Below are 21,658 nucleotides of genomic sequence, written 5' to 3' on the forward strand. Positions count from 1 at the left end.
ACCCCCCTCTACCCATGTCTCACTAAAATTAACCTTGTTCTGTACAGACAGCAGACTCCAAAACAGCACCAGAAACTAAGAGTAAGAAGTATCCTATCCATTCACCAGAAACTGCAAAGATCTCCACCCAGTTCATTTCCATGGAGCCAAATGAGAAGGTCACTCTTTTCCACGGGGAGAAGAGTTGGCCTGGAGGGAAGCAGGAGGCTCTTTGCCACAGATGCCTGTGATCTGGAGTGATACGAGCTGGACTCACTGGGACAGGGTGGAAAGAGGAGATTGTGGAGCCGCTGGAGAGCCATTAGGACACCGGCAGGCTGCTGTCATTGCCCCATCCTGAGGCTGGGCCAGGCAGACAGCACCGAGCATGGAGGAGACTGGTTTTTGCTTCCTTCAGCTGGCCCCGCCAGGCTGTTTCCGCTTTGACGCTGCAAACAGAAGAGACTGAGCTTGCGATGTTGACGCCAGAGGGAGTGCGGTGAGGGCGTACGAGGCTGGACGTCGGTACATCCTCTGTGGTGCACGTTGGTCCTTATCTCACCCTCCTAAGTCCTCTCAACCCGAACCAAACTGAATAGCTTTGCTTGTCCGCTGGGGACTGGGTGGGTTCCTGGATCTCTACAGAGCCCTGCCTTGGTCCCCGAAAGCCTAAGGTTATTCCAAGCATTTGGAATGTAAATATACTTCAATCCTTGGCCAGCATAAATCCTTTTTTATATGGATGGACTAAACAGTGACCATTCAACATATGGTCTATTAAAAACCCAGACACAAAAAAATACATGCACCCCAGCGTTCATTGCGGCACTATTTACAATAGCCAGGACATGGAAGAAACCTAAATGTCCATCAATGGAGGAATGGATAAAGAAGATGTGGTACATATACACCATGGAATACTACTCAGCCATAAAAAAGAATGAAATAATGACATTTCCAGCGACGTGGATGGACCTAGAGATTCTCATATTGAATGAAGTAAGTCAAACAGAGAAAGACAAATATCATATTATATTGCTTATTATATGTGGAATCTAAAAAAATGGTACAAATGAACCTATTTGCAAAACAGAAATAGAGTCACAGATGTAGAGAAGAAACTTATGGTTACCAAAGGGGAAAGTGGGGGGGAAGGATAAATTGGGAGATTGGGATTGACATGTACACACTACTATATACAAAATAGATAACTAATAAGAACCTACGGTATAGCACAGGGAACTCTACTCAGTACTCTGTAAGGACCTATATGGGAAAAGAATCTAAAAAAGAGTGGAGGGACTTCCCTGGCGGCACAGTGGTTAAGAATCTACCTACCAATGCAGGGGACACGGGTTCGATCCCTGGTCCGGGAAGATCCCACATGCTGTGGAGCAACTAAGCCCGTGTGCCACAACTTCTGAGCCTGCGCTCTAGAGGCCACGAGCCACAGCTACTGAGCCCACATGCTGCAACTACTGAAGCCCGTGTGCCTAGAGCCTGTGCTCTGCAACAAGAGAAGCCACTGCAGTGAGAAGCCCGCGCACCGCAAATAGAGAAAGCCCGTGTGCAGCAACGAAGACCCAACGCAACCAAAAAAAAAAAAAAAAAAGTGGATATATGTATGTGGATAACTGATTCACTTTTCTATACAGCAGGAACTAACACAACATTGTAAATCAACTATACTCCAATTAAAATTAATAAAAAAAGTACAAGAAATTAGCTAAAGACATAGAGAAAATTCTTCTACTGAAGTAGATATGCTCTAAGAAACATAAGAAAAAAAATCCTATCCATGTACTTGATCACGCAAAAGAAGATAATGCAGGTATACTAACAGCAGATGAGGCTATAAGTAGGCAACAGAACATGGTAAGTAAAGGCCATGTATAAATGGAATATGAGTCAGCCAAATTCAAAACCATGCTGGCAACAGTCAATAGCAGCCTTGAAAATGTAGTAAAATGAATTCGTGAGGTAGAGGGCAAACATGAGGAACTCTAAATATAGAAATAAGGCCCTCTGAAAACGATGTAACGGAAGATATCAGGTAAGAGGCTGTTGAAAAGCAATCCCATAGATAGTAGGGTAGGGCTCTTGAAGAAATAAGGTTGCAAAATGTGATTGAATAGAACAAATTTTTCCCAGTACTAAAAGGAGGATGTAGTGGGGAGAAAAAGAAGGAGAAGATAAGAAGACTCCAAAGCTATACATTTTTCAGCAAAAAATAATTGTATAATAATCCTGTAAGTATCTTAGCAAAACATCTTCTAAAACTAATGGCGAAAAACATTTCTATCAAGAAAGGATAATACAGATGACCATATACTTCACCAATACATTATTTTAATGCAGTAGAAACCACAGAGCCTTCAAAGGAAAAGGATATAATAACAAATTTGTGAATCAGGTCAAATTAATATTGGTGTGAAGGCAACATAAAGTTATTTTTGGATATTAAAGACTCAGGGGGTGGGACTTCCCTGGTGGTCTAGTGGTAAAGAATCCGCCTTCCAATGCAGGGGACGTGGGTTCGATCCCTGGTCGGGGAACTAAGATCCCACATGCCACATGCCGCAGGACAACTAAGCCCACGCGCCGCAGCTACTGAGCTCGCGCGCCTCAACTAGAGAGAGAAAACCCACATGCCACAACTAGAGAGAAGACCACACGCTGCAATGAAAGATCCCGTGTACTGCAACTAAGACCCAATGCAGACCAAAAAAAAAAAAAAAGACTTGGGGGCAAAACCTCAAATGTCTTTAAGGAATTAAACTGCTCAAAGATACTTGCCAAAACACCCAGAGATAATTAAAAAGGAAAAAAATGGACATTTCAGTTTCAAAGAACTGTGGAAACCAGAACCAGTCGAGAATATAAGACCAGCCTACAGTTATTTAGCCTTTGGTTTCAAATTTATATAGAAAAATTATCTGTAAAAGATAATTAGAAGGTAAAAAAGAGCAATTCATAGTAGAAGCATAGCAGTAATAATGACCCTTGAGAGATTAAAAGGCATGTAATAAAAAGGAAGACAAATTCTATAAGTAAAAAGAGAAGGTAATGCAAATACCTGACATGAGATGAATAATCAGAATCACCATCAGATGAAGAAAGCAAAAGTGAAATACAACACACGGAGGGCTTGAGTAGCATAAAAAGTGGCATTAAGTTAATAGGTAACCCACATTTAAAAAAAAATCTATAAGGGAGTGCTTTCTTTTCAAGTGTTCTTGGCACATTTATAAAAGTTGACTACATATGGATTGATCATAAAGACAAATATCCTTCAAAACATAAGTTATAGCAACCAAATTCTCTAGCCACAAAGAAAGAAATGAAAACGTTAAGAGGAAAGGTTTTATGACAGCAACCAAGAAACTCAACCACTTGGAAATTTGAAAAATACCCATCTAAGAACTTTATAAGTGGAAAATGTTTAAAAAGCAAATATATTTATCACATCTTTATTAAGAATAAGGAAAAATCGCAAACCACTTGTCTGTGATAAGTCGGGGGATAATTATTTAAGGTACTTGGTATGTGATCTTGGGCAAATTACTTAATCTTTCTAAACCTCTATTTGCTTGTCTGTAAACTGGGGATAATGACTTCCCTCAATGGTTGTTGTGAAGATGAAATTAGATAATGCTTGTAAAATATTTTAATCACTATGCCAGCCATCAAGAGAATATTCAGTAAGTCTGATCTGTTAAGATTATCATTATTTAAAATTATGTTTACATTAAGTTTGCAGTAACTGAGAGACGTGCTAATGTATCACTACAGAGGGGAAAGTGCAGGAGAGTCATCTGAAATATAGTTGACAAAAACTACATAAAATGAATATGTGTAACTCGAATAAAATCAAGCCTCCTTGTTCTCTCCAAGTACCACCTTACCACAGTGACACATCTAAAAGGGACAAAAATGTGACTTTTAGAAAGCCTTGAAAACAATACAGGTATTGAAGAATAGAGAGATGTGGTTCACATAATGTATCAGGCATCTTGCAGCGAAACTTCTAAAAAGTCTCTTTGGGATGTTTCCCTGAAGAGTTCTGCCTCCATGGCAACTGCTCAAACCTGTCTTTTTGCCTCTCGGGACCCTAGAGCTTTTCCCTTCAGGTGTTGCTTCATCCCCTCTCACAGGGCTGGCCATTGCTCTCTGCCTCTCTCACGTGCATTCCCCTCAGCCAACGAACTGATCTTCCTTGGGGACCCGCCCTTTGTTTGAAGGGGAAGAGATGGGTGGGTTTTGATAAGTGAATACTTAAAATTTAATAAATTGTGCCCTTGCCATCTAAAGGGCAACAATACCAGTCTCCTCCTCCTGCAACAATACATGGAAAATAAATTGGAAGGAAGTACACTAAACAGATGCCAGTGATTGTGGCTGGATCATGGGGCTGTAACTTGTTGCCAGTTTTCTGCTTTCCCGTAGTTTCCAAATTTTCTACAGTGAAAATATATTACCTCTTTTTGGTAAACTGCGATAAAATTCACATGCCATAAAACTCACCCTTTTAAAGTGTGCAATTCAGGTTTTTTTTTTTATTATATTCACAAAGTTGTACACCTATTCCCACTATCTAATTCTAAAACATTTTCATCATCCCTAAAAGAAACCTTGTGCCCATTAGCAGACATTTTTGTTCCCTCCTCCCGCCAGCTCTGGAAACCATTAATTTACTTTCTGTTGCTATGGACTTTCCTACTCTGGACATTTCTTATAAATGGAACCATACGAGAGATGGCCTTTTGTGTCTGTCTTCTCCTACTTAGCATAATGTTTTCAAGTTCATCCATGTTGTAGCATGTATTAGTACCTCATTCCTTTTTATTGGCTGAATAATATTCTTAGATGTATTACTTCTATAATGGGAAAACTATTTTAAAAAAAGTAATGAGTACATAAGCATAACCCTTGATTGTTAATTCTGCTAAGAGTACACTGGTACACTCCAGTAATAATAAAAAATGATTTTTGATGATAGATTAATTATTTTTCAAAATCATGTATTTAAAAAGCATAGTGAGTCTATTAAACCTGTTTTTTTCTGACTCAACCTCTCAACTAAAAAGAACATAGGAACCTAGGGCTTCCCTGGTGGCACAGTGGTTGAGAGTCCGCCTGCCGATGCAGGGGACACGGGTTCGTGCCCGGGTCCGGGAAGATCCCACATGCTGCGGAGCGGCTGGGCCCGTGAGCCATGGCCGCTGAGCCTGCGCGTCTAGAGCCTGTGCTCTGCAATGGGAGAGGCCACAACAGTGAGAGGCCCGCGTACCGCAAAAAAAAAAAAAAGAACATAGGAACCTAAATGATATCTTGCTGAATATCAGACATAGCAATTCAGCCAAAGGAGACAGCTGTGTACAACCAGGATATTTAATATACGATTCTATCTCAAAGAGATGAAAAATTCTTGGCTTTTAAATTTTGAGTGTTTAAAGGGAATACTTATGGTAATGAAAGTGAGCAATTTTAAGAAATTGTTGGGAACTTAGCCCATGAACTATTCTGTGGCAATCAATTGTAGTTAAGATTTTTTTAAGTTGGATAATGTAGTATAATCAGCTTTATATTCATTAAGGAAAAAAGTTCCAAATTCGTTTGTATGCCTGTTGTGTATTTGTATACCTGCAAATCACAAACACATAAATATTGCACACTCAGTGCATGAATTTAATGTTATAATTTTTACTCGGAAAGGCAGATTCTACATATTCTCAGTTACAAGGGAGATAGTTTGATCAAAGCTGACTGCAGCTAGCTCATATTAAGGAAGAGTTCAGTCAAAAATCAAATTCTGTAAATGAGTGACTTACCCAGGACATAAAATTTGAAGCGGTTCAGACATACTGACGGTGCAGTGGGGTGGTGACCAGAAGTGGGGTTCTTGATCTAGGTGTTGGTTACAGACGTATGTTCCGTTTGCAAAAATTCATCAAACTGTACACTTGTGATCTAGACACATTTCTCTATGCATGTTATACTTCAATATCCTTTTTTAAAGTCAAAAATATATATAAGCAACAAAGGACACTATACATTGTTTTCAGAGGGCCTGTAGTCCTCATATGGGTGAGCCTTAGCCAAAGGCTGGATAAGGAAACTTTGTCAAGAATTGATAATTAAAATATTGGTCAAGTCTTTAGAGAGATGTCAAAGTGCTCGTTTGAGAAAGCTCATATCAAGTCTGCAGACTAGATGCCCTTAAAAATCCGTCCTTGTATAGAGAAGTCTCTATAGTCCTCTGTCATAAATTGTTCATTCCAAGTATTCTCTAAAGATGTCACCTGGGTTACCGTCTGTAGCACCAGAAAGACCACCTGCTGCGAAACCTTCAGATATGATGACAATCAAACAATTGCATTTAATCATTGATGAGACTATAACATGTCGGTTAGGATTAGCTTATGCTCTCATTCAGGCAAATGAAGAAAACTATTCCCCCACCACCACCTGCCCCCCAGGATTTCTTAGCAACATTAGACCAGAAACACAAAAATGCTGGTAGACAAAAACCTTAAAAATCTCTTATTTTATTCGAGGTTATTGGCTGCCAGCAACGTGTGGATTCTAGCTAGTATTTTCAGAACATGTTCGTATACCTTCCAACTCTAGGTAGGAATTATTACATGAAAGATTGTACATTATTTAAAAGCAGGATGAGGCACTGTTAGTGGCAGTGGAAGATGGTATCATTATTTTGGAGTGCCACTGGCACTCAAAAGACTTTAAAATGTCCATAACTTTCATCCAGTTATAAGACTTTACTCCTAGAAAACTATTTAGGATTACAAAAAGATTCCATTAAAGGAGTGTTCATCATATTACTGTGGAAACAAAATATTGGAAACAATTTTAGAAATCCAACCACAGGGGAGGGATTTTTAAAAAGTGTCCATATAATGGGAGAGTATATAGCAGTTAAAAATATGTTATAGGAGTACATTTATTATTTCAGTTAGAGGTTCATGAGTAACACCATTCCTTAAAAATCACGTACCTAAAAAAAATTATGTACCTAAATATACACAAAAATATTTGGGATAGAGATACATTAAAATATTAATGCCAACTGGGATTATAACTGATTTAATTTTTCTTTTTTTCTTATCTACATACCTATTCCATCTTTTCTATAATGAACATGTGTTATTTTATAACAAAGACATTTTACAAAAAAGTGAGGTTGGGGAGGTAGGAAAACCAGGGACTATGATATTTATGTGTGTGGGAATACATTCTTCTTTCGCTAAGTGGAATTAGTGTCTATTCTTTACTTTTTCTCTGCATATCACGAAAGCTGTAAGTGACGTTGTCTTTCATATGGCAGGAAACAAGCCTTGCTGCTGTTGGCACCTTTCTTTCCATTCTGAGCACCCATCCTACTCCATCAACAGCATCATCTTGGAGCTCCTGGTCGTTCAGCTCCCTTGACTTCTATCAAAGGAACTAATATCTCAATAGGCCCAAAGACACAAATTACACAGCCACTCAGCCTAGAATGATGTAGCAAGGCTACACCGGCGGCACATTAGGTGTAGAACAAGCCCACGGCAACACCTCCTTCTGTTCTCTTTCCAGATCAAATCATGAGACTTTGAGAGATGTCAGTTCTCGTGTCAGAAGAGAGTCCCTGGTCTACTTCAAATAAATCAATTTTGAAAAATTTAGAATCGGAAATATTCCAAAGGTTTGCCGTTGATTTGGTTTGATACACACAAAGGGAAACAATTTCCCTTCCCTGAAGCCTCTTTCCAGGAGCCTTAACGCTCGGCTGCCAGATTTAGCCTTGGCTCCATCTCTACCATGTCTAATATTCCTCCGTGCTATTGATGTGAGGCCAAATCGCCTCTCTATTTAGAGTGCACAAGAGCAGATGTCTTGATGAAAGGGGGTGTTGGTGAACCTATATTGAAAAGAGCCAGGAGAACGTGCTGTAATGAATGGAAGCACACAGCTTCACGGCCTAAGGTGTTAAAAGTACATTCACACGAAAGAAGCAATAGCTTCGGTCACATCATATGAGAAATAAAAGACAGGAGGGGAAATGATAGAGGAGGCAGTCAAGAAATCAGCTGCTCATTCGAATCACTGGGGGAATTTGTTTCGTTTCAAATACTGCCGCCTGCGCAAGAATGTCCTTGGTAGCACTACTTGTGATAGTCAACAACTGGAAACAAACCGTCGACAGTATGATGGATATAGAAATAATAAATTGAGGCCTGTTCACACAATGGAATATTATACAGCACTAAAAATGGATGAACTGGGACTTCCCTGCTGGTCCAGTGGGTAAGACTCCACATTCCCAATGCAGGGGCCCGGGTTCGATCCCTGGACGGGGAACTAGATCCCACATGCATGCTGCAACTAAGAGCCCGCATGCCGCAACAAAGATCCCACGTGCCGCAACTAAGACCTGGTGCGGCCAAATAAATAGATAAAATAAAAATTTAAAAAAAGATAAAACTGAAGAGCTTCTTTAAAAAACAATGGATGAACTACGGCTGCATATATTATAATGAATCTTCCAAACATAATATTGAGGGGAAGAGGCCAGACACAAAAGAGATTGCATTTATATAAAAGTTCACAACCAGGCAAAACTAATCCCTGGTATTAGAAGTCAAGGCAGTGGTTGGCTCAATTGGGTAGTGATTGAAAAGAGGCTTAAGAAGAGATTCTGGGCGCTGGTGATGTTCTGTTTCTATATTCAGGTGTTAGTTAGATTAGGTGAAGGTGTGTGGTCAGTTTGTGATTAATTCTTTAAGTTATATACTTATGATTTGTGTATTTTTCTTGAAATAAGATACAGTTCAATAAAAATGTTTAAAAAATCCAGATTCCTGGGCCCTGACATGAATTTACTAAAGCTGTAGGTTGTAAATTCCTGGGGGTATTCCAGTGTATAGCAAAGGCTGAGAATCACCGGGACCAGATGATCCAGATCCAGTGGTGCGCTGGAGCCAGCCTCTACGAGCCCACGAACCAACTGTTAAGTGTTCAGGACTTTTGCAAACCTGTTAAAATAGGGTCAGTGTTGAAAATTAAAGTAGATAAAGTTTCAATTCAATAAAGTATACTAAAAACAAAGGTACTAAATACTCAGAACTCACTCCTTTGTATTTATTTGACTGTTATCTATATTTTGAGGTTATCTGTGCACATTTTATCTGTATGGTGGAAATGCTATATAACGGTGTGCTACTGTACCATCTCTTTCCAATTCCAGCTCAGTCACAATGATGGCTTCAAATTGGCCATGATGGGAGTATTTATACCAGTGAAACTGGCAACCGCTTCACATCAGGGCTTGCTTTCTTGTTCTGTTGATTGTCTTGACTTAAGAAAGTGATTTAAAAATGTTAACAATGCAGATTAAACTTAATAGTGTGTAATATGTTTAGCTGTTACATTATGAACAGGACATTTAAGGAAATATCTTATTATATTTAAAAGCTATTATCTGGTTCAGCAGTCATTCATATCTTTTTTTTTTTTTCATTCATATCTTTTTTTTTGCGGTACGCGGGCCTCTCACTGTTGTGGCCTCTCCCGTTGCGGAGCACAGGCTCCGGATGCGCAGGCTCAGCGGCCATGGCTCACGGGCCCAGCCGCTCCGCGGCATGTGGGATCTACCCGGACCGGGGCACGAACCCGTGTCCCCTGCATCAGCAGGCAGACTCTTAACCACTGAGCCACCAGGGAAGCCCCCATATCTTTGATGAATGCGTACAGTTCTGACATATGTCTTCGTTATTTCACTTTTATCTTACTCATTAACATAAGGGAAAGTATCAGACAACGTTTATATGGGAATTACACTCATCAGTTGTACCATAGGTGAGTTCTCAAAAAGCAACAAGTGTTTTGTGAGACTAACCAATTAGCTAGATGGAGTTCACAACAAAGAGTATTCTTTATTTTATTATTATTTATAAATTGTATGCTACACACATCCTTTGTCAGTAAAATTTTTAATCAACTTATGTATGCACATAAATGCATTCCTTTATTCCCCAGAGTGCTGGTTGATTTACTAGCATATCCCTTTCAAGTTTAAGATTCCATGACTCTCTATTATAATTTAAGAAAGAAGCAAACAAAATAAGATGGGAGCCTTACAGCCTCCAAGGCGTGAGTTTCAGCATCAGATAGAGTAATGACTATACTTTAGAGAGTACAGTATATTTCACTACTCAAAATGTGGTCCTCGGACCAGTAGCGCTGGCATCAGTGAGGAGCCCCTGGGAAACGCATCATCTCAGGTCTCATCCTAGAACTTCTGAATCAGAGTCTGCTTTTTATCGAGATGCCTAGGTGATGTGTATGTACATTAAAGTTTGAGAAGCACTGCTTTAAAGCACTGCTTTAAAAATAAACTTCTTAGTATGAACTGAAACTTGTATAACCGATCAGTTGGTGATCTGTAAGCATCTCGCACCAGTTGAGCCGCAGCACTGGGGAAAACAACTAATCGCTACACCGAAGCCTGAAGAAAAGGACATACATCTTGCCATTTGTCACATCTGTCAAATACTGAAAAGGGAAACTGAGCCACTAGGAAAATAAAGGCCATTCTAGGCCACTTGGCCTATTAATGTCAAAAACAGGGGGGAAAGTACAAGTAAGAAAATGATCGTTATCAGTAGCTTTCCTGCATGTATATGATGAGTAGGACACATTGCCAAAGGCTTGGTTCCTAAAACTCAAAGCAGGGCAGCAAGGGCCACATGACAAAGTGTGGTAGCTGGAGAGAGGAGTGTGAAACACTTCCCAGAGATGTAATGTAGGCCAGGGTAGCTATCAAGTGCTGAGGGTGAAAGGGGGAAATTGTAGTGCTTATGTATTTCCCAGTCAATAAAGCAGTCGGCAACCCGGGGCAAAGAGAAAAGACAGCGCCAATGCACAGGAAAGATTCAATACTAGAGTTAATTGAAATGATGGGAGGAAGCTCTCACATGTTTTGAAATTGAAAGCAAAATTGTTTTACTGGCAACACTATTCTCTGGAAATATTTCTTAGTTATTTGGCTGAAAACATAGTGGATACTTTGAGATGCAAAGGTCTATGTGGAAAACACGTTAGATACTTAAACAGTGTCTGGAAGGAAATGAGAGCCACAAATCTCCAAGAGGAGCTTGGTATTAGTCTGAGCAGAAACCGAAGCAATAAAATAATTCACGTAAACCCTGGCAACCCTAGACCGTGAAGAAGACAAATGTAATTGTACCCAGGCGTGCCCACGCCACTGGTACTCAGAGACGCCGCTGGTACTGAGACACGATTGGGCCCATTTTCACCCAAGAAAAAAGGTCACTGTAATCATCCCTTGCAATATCAGACTTCAGATGACTGAAGAACATTTAGCAGCAAAATGACATGAATGCCCTTATGTGTTATAACATTTTTCCTTAAGATACCTTAGCATGGCTAGGAAGAGAACTCACCCTTATTGAGCACCTACTATCTGTTTTACATGTGTGATTTCATAGCACCCTCATAACCCTCTGACAGAGGTGATACTGTTAGCATTTTACAGACGAGCAAAATAAGGTTCAAAGAAGTATGTCACCCACATCACACAGTTAATAAAAAGCCAGAACTCCAGAGACAAAATAAAAAAGCTCCATACTTGATGAAAACAGGTATCTCAACAGAGACAGCTTGGAAGGGATCAAGAGTATGGAGCTGTTATGGTTCGAAGACGAGGCAAGACTGGTCTATATTGGTGTCAGTGAAGATAAGTGAGGCTTCTCCTAGAACCCACCTTATCTTTACATTGCTGGAATCCTCTTATCACCCACTTCTGGCTGTATATTAGGTTTCAGATGTATTTCAAACTTGATAGCTGTAATTTGGGCTAAGTTGGAGGCTTCTGAAGACTTGGCACGTTTCAGGCAGCGTTATGTAATAGAACTGAGCCCTGGGCTGGGCCTTGGAAACCTGGGTTCAGTTCCAGCTGTGCCACTTATGAACTGTAAGAGTGGCGAGTTACATTGCTTCTCTGGGTGGCAGATTTTTTTCACCTACATGAGGTTGGATTAAGTATCCTTAAGAACCTTTCTGGGTCCATGATTCAACCCTCCATGACTCAACTGCTTACAATTGTGACTTCCATCAAAATATATTAGAAATGACCTGAAGAGTCAACAAGTCTGTCCAGACAAGACTGCTGTGTGGTTCAAGTTACCAAATATAAAACAAAACAAAACAAAAAACAAAAAAAAAACCAAAATTCAAAAAACCCTACAAGAATAATTACTTAACTCCTGTACTCTACCATCTGCAAGAATAACCTGGAATTTAATGTTTTTAAAGTGGTTTTTTCCCCCCAGGATATATTTAAAACAAATATATATTCAAGTTCTTAGATCTGGGTACAAATCCAAGCTCTACCTCTAATTAGTTCTCTGACTTAACATATCTGAGTTTCCCTTAGGCTTCTGTAAAATTGGAATTAATAATGAATATTAGCTGTAATGCAGTAAAGTGTCTGGCATCTAGTAGGAGCATAATAAGTACTGGTTATTTTTATTCCAGTGGTCATTAGGGGTCTGGACTACCACTGGGTAACAATTCAGAGGAAACTTCTCCACAGAGGGATGGAGCCTGAGACTGTACCTCATTAGCACTGGGAACTTGCCATTCATCTGTGTCTATGCAATAACAAACTCAGGTGCAGAGTGGAGAAATGTAATCATGCTTCTTCTGGACCTCCTGGCATCCATCTCTTTCTTTCTTTGTAAAACCTTCTAATTCACCCTCAGTGGATAAAACCTTATAAGAGAAATGCTGATGTATTTGACAGGACAGCTGAGGGAGTGTCTGAAGACAGGAGTGTCCTGGGACATCTGGAAAGAGTGCCTGTCAGACCCACATTTCGTTTTAGTGGCTTTTTTTTTTTTTTGCCTATTTCCCAGTTTCAGCCCAATGCGCACAAAGAACAAAAGATTCTAGGAGGAGGTGACTTTACTTTGCTTATAAGCCCCACCAAAAAAACCGAACAATTTTGATGCTGACATGTCAATAACCAATCCATGCACATCCCATCCGTTTGAGTGACTGCTTCTTGCCCTCCCTGCCAAAGCCCTCCCTTTCCCCATCCCCTCCCCCGGCACTCAAACACTCTCCCACCCCCTCCCCCTTTCTACATACGCCACACTTTTTGTGACTTATTTTTCCTTCCCCGTCCAAATTTTGCTTTGGTGTTGCCAGGTTGGTGGGAAGCCTGGGTGAACAAAAGAAGATGAACACAAGAACCAGATTCCAATTGCCTGTACTCTTTGAACCCCATCCTTCACATAATGAGGTTGAACTGCCTGTTTTCTAAAAGGAAGACCAATAGAAAGGTTAAAGAAAAAATTCCTGTTTTCTACAGGTAAATTTCCTGAGCAAAAAAACACAGTAAAGTGTCAAATATTTCCAGGCGTGTTTTAAGATAAGTCAAGTATATTAACCAAAGCCTCAGAAGTTCAAAAAAGCAAACAAATGATTGCTAATTAAATTACTACTAGAGATACCATGCTCATTCTGAAGCTTCTTTCGGTGCTAACATCATAGGATTCAGAGTATAATTTTACTCTTTAAGTAATTATAGGTTTATAGCTGTTATACGGATAATTTACGACATACCATGGTCATAGCTAAGCAAATATCAGTTGATAATGAGGCCTTAACCTGTAATGGGATCTTCCCAGTCTAACAGTGCTCTTATGATCTATTTTGTAATGATACACTATATAACAACTTTTACAGGACAAAGGTGTAATAGGACAGCTTATAACAACCCCTTAAATGCTTAAAAGTATCTCTTAACTAATTAAGCTTTTAGGGTTATTAGCTTGGGTTGGGGTTTTTCAGTACATTAAAAAAGATAATATAGTAAAGCTTTCTCTAGTAATCTATTCCCCATTTTATTTTTTATTATCCCTTTATATAATACCCTCTGAGAAGGATTAACAACTGTTACAAATTATTCTACAAAAAGTAGGAGGGGAGTATGAAAGGGGGGAAGGAGACGGTTGTCAACCCCGGCAAAAACTGAAAATGTCCTGCTTAATCTTTAAATACTGGCCATTTTCAGAACTTTAGCTGGTATTTAACTATTAGGTATCCAAATCTATCTACGTGGCACATATCAGACAAACTGAGGTTTCAGAAGGAATCCGGTATGCCAAATGGTAATGCTTTCTCATTGATGCTGTGAAGATTCAGACAGCTCACAATTTTGTTTCAACGCTTTTGAAGCAATAACACCTTGAGTTTGAGATACTGTAATTTAGCAGTTCTAAATGAATGCATGTCTCCCTCTTGGTTTGAAATTCTACATTCTGTCTTTCTTCAATCTCTCACCCTTTTATTATCTATCCTGACAAAAATGTGCTTGGAAATTCTTTTCCATGCATACATAGAACTGCAAAGTAGTCCCACAGGGTGGAAAATGCTGAACTTCTCGTAAATGTACCATTGACCCTCAGTTCAAACTTCTGGCATGTATGATCTTGATTTATTTTCTCACTTTTCCTACATGAATGTTTAATATCTTGTCTTTTAAATCCGTTTGTGAGATCCTTAAAACCAGAGACCCCATGGTAAAAACTTTCTTAAATTTTTGACAGGGCCATGCCAGAAAGTACATATGAATACTTAATATTTTGCTGTTTTACAATACTTAAGAGAATGGAATTTATTCTTTTGTAACAGCTGTGCCACTGAATGTTACTACATAAGCTGTAATTACCAAGTTATCTCAGGCAAGTCGCTTAACCTTTCGTGGTCCCAGTTTCTCTACTGGAGATAAGATTTTTCCAATTAGAGAATTTAGGTTTTGGAGTAAGAGAGCACTTGAAAAAAAATATTATTTCTTCCATTTACTAGAGAAGCAGGAATTGAACCTATTACCTAACCTCTCTGACCTTTCAATTCCTCACCTGTCCTTTGGCGACCAAGGGAGTAGTTACACCTAACAGGGATTTTTTTGATGCAGATTGAGAACATAGTATAAAGAATGCGGCACGTTACCTGAACTTTGGTTCATGCTCAAAAATGTCAAGTATTATTGTATCAATTTTCTTTCAGCTTTAGAGCGCTAAGATTAGCATAGATGTAAAATCTTAATTATCAAGCACCCAAATCCCCAGTATCTGCAGCTATTTTGGCGCCACTTGGATCCCCAAAGTGAAAATGAAAAGTCTTTAAAGAACATACTGATTCAAGGCCCATTTTAGTGCCACTTTGCTCAGAGTAAATAGAATAATTTTAATAATCACTGAAATTGTGATATTCATAATTGAGTCAATAAAAACATGACAAAGACGAACCGTTTTAAGACAGATGACTAAGAAACTTGTTCTGAAATGCATGCTCAGAATTAGACACAGGATGTCAGCAATTTATGGTCATGGGTTTGCACAAAGAACACTGACCTGGCTTGCTGGAAGTGAAGAACAGAACACCCTGCTCACAGCTGGACTTACCTACACAAAAGAGAGAAATACTTTATAAATCCTACTGCTTGCTAGGATCACATGGGGAGCCACTGACATTTTAAACATACATTGTTTTCCTTTTTTTCCCCCCAAAAGGGCAGAATCTGCTTTACTTCTGCCAAGTGTCGGTGTTAAAATGGCATTTCTTGGGGTCATATACCTCCTGAAATGGCTAGGTTAACTTTTTGCAGCATTTCTGAAAGTCTGTTTCTGAGCCTTTGGGGATGATACAGAACAAAGCATGTAACCACAAACTCAGGAATAGGAACAAGGAAAACCTTACAGGCATTTAACAATATGGAAGTCAACGAAGTGGACACGCTATTCTTCCAAAATAGCATTTTTTGGACCATATTATCATAAGTAAAAGTCCAAATGATTCTGGTTTTTACTATTTGATTACATTTGTATAGTTAATAAGTTATGCTGTTGTGCCAGTGACATCAAACTACCTATGTTTCTATTTTCACCTCTGTGATCACAATAGCCCCTATGCACTTAAATTTACGCTCCTCTCAAAACAACAATCAATGGCGCAAGCTTAGAGTACTATGATTTCATTGCTTCCGACTGAGTTTTCAAAGTCTTCCACGCTGGGATGAACAAGTTAAATCCCCTTCCCACTAATATGTCCAAATACAATCCAGGTATCTCAGAGGAAACCCCAGTTGAATAATAATTTGCTGCCCACTTCACCTGCGGAGCGGTGTGTAGACATTATTTACATTGAAAAGAGCTTGTGTTTCTTTTCTAGCAATCAGTGACCCTCTTGGGCATCTACAGAGTTACCGGAAATGAAATATAACTCCAAATTTCTGAAGAGTGTTTTTAAACAAACTTATCTGTATGTTTAGAAAAGCCTAGCGTTTGCTGCACACAGAGCCTATTGGCTATTTATATCTGCTGATAGTGAGAGCACAGTTATACAGAGATGAAAACTACTGATAACATACTTCTGCAGCTTAGAGAGGATCCACAATACGGTGTAGAATATGCAGCACTGCCCCCGGTTGGTGGTGGGGAGCCCCAAACTAGTGAAACCTCAAGCTGAGCGTCTGGCTGGGGTTCAACAGAGCTGCGTGAACAGCACGGGTTGGGGGAAGTTCAAAGTCAAGGCGACTCCTCTGGTCTTAACTTCCTAGGTCTTCCTAGGTCTGGGTGCCTTTGTGTATATACCGATCTTCGTACCTTTCCCCGCCCCCAACCCCAGCAAACGTGTGCAGTCAGCTCGAAAGGCACCGCTCGTGTGCTGACGTGCAAAACCAAGTCAGAACCCTGCGCCTGGCGCTCCCCTCTAAGTTTCTGGCTCCTCCAAGTCTAAATATTGACACTGCTCCTCGGTTGAGATGTTTGATACTGAGGGTAGAAACGGCAGAGCGACAGTAGGATCGGGTGGTCCATTTTTACATAGCTGGGCCTTCCTTCCACTTCGTCTTCTGTAGTAGGGGTTGGATTCCCTGTCTGCATATCCCCACCCCCCGTTTTTCTCCCCGAAAGCTGAGCGCGCAGAGACAAGGTAAGGTGTTTTGCCAGCCCCTCATGGCAGCTCCTACTGTTGTCACAGCAACTCACAACAGACTCCATGGACACCGGCTGGTGGTGGGGAGCGCCGAACTCTGGGCTGACCGGTCAGGGGGGTGCAAGAGCCCAAGGGGCTCGGGTATCCCCCTCTGCAGTCCCACCACCGTCCTTCCAAGGAAGAGAGCCCTCTGGTCTGCGCGGCACCCCGCCCCGCCCGCCTGCAAAGGGTGCCTGTTGTGCATTTTCTCAGCTCCAAGTTAGGGGTGCGGCTGGACGGGCGCTCCTAGGAATCTCTCCTGCTTGCCTCTGATGGCGGGGCTCCCGGCCTCGCGAGACAGGCGAGGGCGGCTCCCAGAGCAGCTCGGTCCCACGACTCTCGCTCGGGACGCTGCCCGCCGCGTGGCGCGCGGCCCGGGGCTCCCACAGGCCACCCGCCGGGGCCGGGGCGGGTGGAGCGAGGCTCCGCGGCGGCCGCTCGGAGAAGTTTCACAGCATAGCGCACTCACGACACAGAACCTACCCTGAAGCCGAGCGAGACGCCAGCTCTCTCCGCCTTCAAGGGCTGGGGGAGCGGGGGGCGGGGGGGGCGCTGGCCCCCGCCACTCAGCAGCAGCCACGACTGCGCGCGGTCGCGGGTGTGCGGGGCCCCTGCGCGCGGCGCGCCGCCCGCCGCCCAACTTTGCACAAAGGCAGCATGGCACTGCCTCGCCTCCCGGGCTCGCCCGGCGCCGCGGCCGCTCTTCCCGGTGCCGGGCCGGAGGGGCTCGCCCCTTTCCGCCGCCGCCCCCCAGCCCTCCCCTTTTCCTCCCGCCCCCACCCGGCTCTCAGGCTGGCTGGCCGGCCGGGCGGAACAGAGCGCTCGGCACCCAGCTCCGCCGCCTTGGCGGCCGCCGCTCGCTCCGTGACGTTAGCAGCCTTCGCGGCTATTTATAGCCACACGGTTGGATTTCATTCATGAAACCGGGGCCTGGTGTGTCTGTGCGCTGGGGCGCGGGTTGCAAAGGTGCCTCCGCTTGACGCGGACCCGGGGGGGCCCGGCCTCGGAGGCAGACTGCCCGGGGCTGACGTGCGCAGTACCTGGCAGACCCCAGCCCCACTCGCTAGCGGCCGGGCGGGGAGGGGCAGGACGACCAGCCGCCCCCCACCTCCACCCCACCCCGTCCTCTGTCCCCAGCACTCCACCCATTCCCGTACAACTGCTGGCCCTTTGTCCCAGGCTCCGGAAAAGTAAGTTGGGCCACTAACCGGCTGGGCGGCATGGTTTTCTTCCCCCAAGGAGCTGACCGGCCGCGGACTCCGAGGGAGGACATGGGCTTTTGTTTCAAAACCGAGCCCAGCTGCTGACTAAGGGTTGCGTTAGCCCAGCCTGCTCCTCCCCTGGGCGCTGCACGTGTTGGCCGGCTCCCCCCTCTGGGTTACCTTCCTCTGTGACTTGCCTCGTGGGGGTCCCCGCAGGGGGCGGTAAGGTCACACGGGCTGCCCCCCGAGTAAGTAGGCGATTTACAACCGCCTACAAATGGCTGAGTGAGGAAGTGAAATTGATTCTGGCCGCTCGTGGGTTGTCAAAATTCTTGGATGCCCACGACAGTCCGTCCTTCCTCGTGAACTCTTTCTTACTCTTCCAGGCTGACTTTGAGCTTTGAGGACAGGACCAGGGGCAGTTTTCATGCACGCACGTAAAAGGTACTTATTTAGTGTCTACATACAGTGTGTCAGGTACCCTGTCAAGCTCTAAGGAGGTGACAGCGAACACAGCCAACCTGGTGCCGGCCCTCAACGTGCTTTCAGTCAGCCTATTAAAATTACTGTGTTTTAAACCTCCTTATTCCCAGCTTATAAAGAGGCAATTAGGAGATGAAGGTATTGATGTGTTCAGCTACCTTAAGGGGCTTGTTCCTTTAATAAACCTTCACCGAGGAGGCTGTCTGTGTACTAAGGGCTGGGGATACAAAGATGGCAACAATGTCCTCAAGGAGTTCTCAGCTAATGGGTTCCTGAAGGTTTGCAGGGCTGGGAAAGAGGGACCCACATTCTATTGCAAAGGCTGTCTCTTTGTGTTATCCCTCAAGAAACAGAACATTAGAAAAAAATTATACATGCGAACATACCCCTCTCTCCCTCGGTTTCTTCCAAGAAACCATCTTCAGATTCCCAGATGGAATACTTGCTCTCCCTTCGTAGGCTCCCCAGATGAGTTTTACTACATTGGCTATTCCTACTCTTCCTCACTAGTTTATATTCCCTTTGGGGACCAAGTCTTGCCTGGTGCTCTCTGAATTTCCCAGAGACCCCAGAATATAGTGATATTCAGTGTTTTTACAAGGAAGGTTATTAAGGGCAACCTGCTTTGTTTAAGCCATCCTCACTGAACTGTCTGTTGGGAATGGAATTATTAGTCCCTAATCTTTGATACCCAGAGAAGAGGATAATGAAAAGTCAAGTATGGGCGTCTACTCTAAGAACTTCAACACAGATACATGAGGGGGTGATCATTTACTTGGCACAAAACAGACTTTGCTTAGTCTATGTAAAAGTGACTCCATTTTGAAAGGTTTAATCAATATATTATACATTTGTTTCAGGAACACATTTCTTTCTTGGGAAAAGTTAATGAACCCTGTTCACTCCTAGCAATCAGTTCGCTTTATTGCAAGCCATTTCTCTTCAAACTGTCCAGAGGGGCTAAAAAATAGTGTAAAACCTCAAAAGAAATAGGAATCAACATGTATTATGGCCTTCACATGTGGCAGGCAATGGGTTAGGCTAGGAGATTCCAAACACATTGTCTCAAGCTCACAGCAGCAGATGAGGTAGATGCCATTGTTAACATAACCATTTTATAGATGAGGAAACTGAGGCACACAGAGGCAATTTCCTGAGATTTTGACAGCTGCATTTGCACCTGGGTCAGCCTGTGCTAAGGCCTTATTTTACCACTAATTGGCTTTTTGACATCCTGCCTCTTCTCAATTTCTTTCATTTCCCCAGTTATAAATTAAAAAGAATTAAATGGCTTGTTTAAGCAGCAGGTAGGTGGTAGGACCAGAAGGACACCTATACAAAGACCCCAGTTGGTAGGCAACTGTTCAGACGTTGCCCTCCACCCCTAGGGGGCACTGAGGCTCAGATAGGCCTTCCAAAGGATGCTTCTTCTCCAGGGGGCAAAGAATTAACCATCATTATGGAATTACCCAGTTGGATGCCTACATCTGAGGGAAAATGACCGGAAGAATGTCCAGGAAAATGAATTGGTGTAAACAATAATTCAGGTGCGGCAGAGGAAAGGTCATGACTTAAGGAAGTCCTTCCCAACCAGGGCAGTGATTTGAGAAAGAGGTTGCCACAATGGTGCTATGTAGCCCCCAAATTTTACACATGAAACTCAGGATTCTAAAAAAGTTGGACAAAATGAGTACAGACTATATTTTGCCAACAGGAAAGGAAAAGAACAATAGCAAATAATCCTCTGAAGCACTGCCATGAATCTTGTTATTGCCCTGTTCTTGTTATTACCACAAAATAATCCACATGTGTATACTAAAATTGTGGCTTGCTAATAAAATCAATACCATTCACTTTTAATAAATATAAAAATTGGTGGGACTTCCCTGGTGGTGCAGCCATTAAGAATGCGCCTGCCAGTGCAGGGGACACGGATTTGAGCCCTGGTCCAGGAAGATCCCACACGCCGCGGAGCAACTAAGCCCGTGTGCCACAACTACAGAGCCTGCGCTCTAGAGCCCGCGAGCCACAACTACTGAGCCCACGTGCTGCAACTACTGAAGCCTGTGCACCACAACTACTGACCCCGTGTGCTGCAACTACTGAAGCCACACACCTAGAGCCCGTGCTCCACAATAAGAGAAGCCACCGTAATGAGAAGCCTGTGCATCACAACGAAGAGTAGCCCCCGCTCGCCGCGACTAGAGAAAGCCCAAGCGCAGCAACAAAGACCCAGTGCAGCCAAAAATAAAAGAAAAATTTGGTACTTAAGCTTAATTAAACCAACACTGTGTATTTAAACACTCAGGATTGTACTGCACAAAAGTGGTGTAAAGACTTTTGACTACCTTTTATGGTAATTATTTACCGAAGTCACAGGATTAAAAAAAAAATCTCACAATCAAGATACAGAAGTTTCATCATCATAAAAGAACTTCTTCATGCTAAATCTTGGTATTTGCATCCCCACCAACCATTAATCTCTTCTCCATCTCTAGAATTTTGACATTTTGAGGCTTACTTTAATAAGAGCATACAGTATGTAACGTTTTGAGATTGAATGAAAAATTTGTTTTACTAGGCAGAATGCTCTTGAGGTTCATCCAGGGTGTTTCATATATCAGTAGTTCATTTCTTTTTATTGCTAAGTAAACTATTGGATGGATACACCAGAATTTGTTCATCCATTTTCCCATTGAGGAACTTTTGAGTGGCTTCCAGTATTTTGCCATTAAGAATAATACTTCTGTAAACATTGCATTGTAGGTATTTGTGTGAACTTAAGTTTTTTATTTCTTTGGGATGAATGCCCAAGAATGCCATTGCTGGGTCATATGCTAAGAAACTGTCAAACTATGTTCCAGAGTGGCTGTACCATTTTACATTCCCACCAGTAATGTATGAGAAATCTAGTTTCTCCAAGATCTCAC

The 21,658-nt window shown here is 42.3% G+C and overlaps 2 protein-coding genes across 7 annotated transcripts in view; one reads left to right on the forward strand and one right to left on the reverse strand.

The window, feature by feature from the left end:
- Positions 1 to 18,334, reverse strand: part of RHOBTB1 (Rho related BTB domain containing 1) — a 68,417-nt gene extending 50,083 nt beyond the window's left edge. For 2 of the 5 annotated variants that reach the window (XM_060127180.1, XM_060127174.1), the window contains exons 1-2: positions 17,527 to 17,749; positions 15,423 to 15,473 (exon numbers count right to left, since the gene is read on the reverse strand). The gene's annotated coding sequence lies outside the window, so the exon portion shown is untranslated. Of the gene's footprint in view, positions 1 to 15,422; positions 15,474 to 16,438; positions 17,439 to 17,526; positions 17,751 to 18,251 lie in introns of those variants that run through there. The other 3 variants (XM_060127176.1, XM_060127175.1, XM_060127177.1) reach the window with 3 other exon arrangements.
- CDK1 (cyclin dependent kinase 1) overlaps positions 1 to 21,658 on the forward strand; it is a 221,929-nt gene that overhangs the window by 133,316 nt on the left and 66,955 nt on the right. The window contains exon 8 of one of the 2 annotated variants that reach the window (XM_060127190.1): positions 7,295 to 7,428. The exons of the other annotated variant lie outside the window; for it this stretch is intronic. Within the exon in view, the coding sequence (XP_059983173.1) occupies positions 7,295 to 7,300 (6 nt within the window). The 3' untranslated portion in view covers positions 7,301 to 7,428. Of the gene's footprint in view, positions 1 to 7,294; positions 7,429 to 21,658 lie in introns of those variants that run through there. 2 annotated transcript variants of the gene reach the window in all.

The sequence above is a fragment of the Lagenorhynchus albirostris genome, chromosome 16 (genome assembly GCF_949774975.1).
Source record: "Lagenorhynchus albirostris chromosome 16, mLagAlb1.1, whole genome shotgun sequence".
NCBI lineage: Eukaryota > Metazoa > Chordata > Mammalia > Artiodactyla > Delphinidae > Lagenorhynchus > Lagenorhynchus albirostris.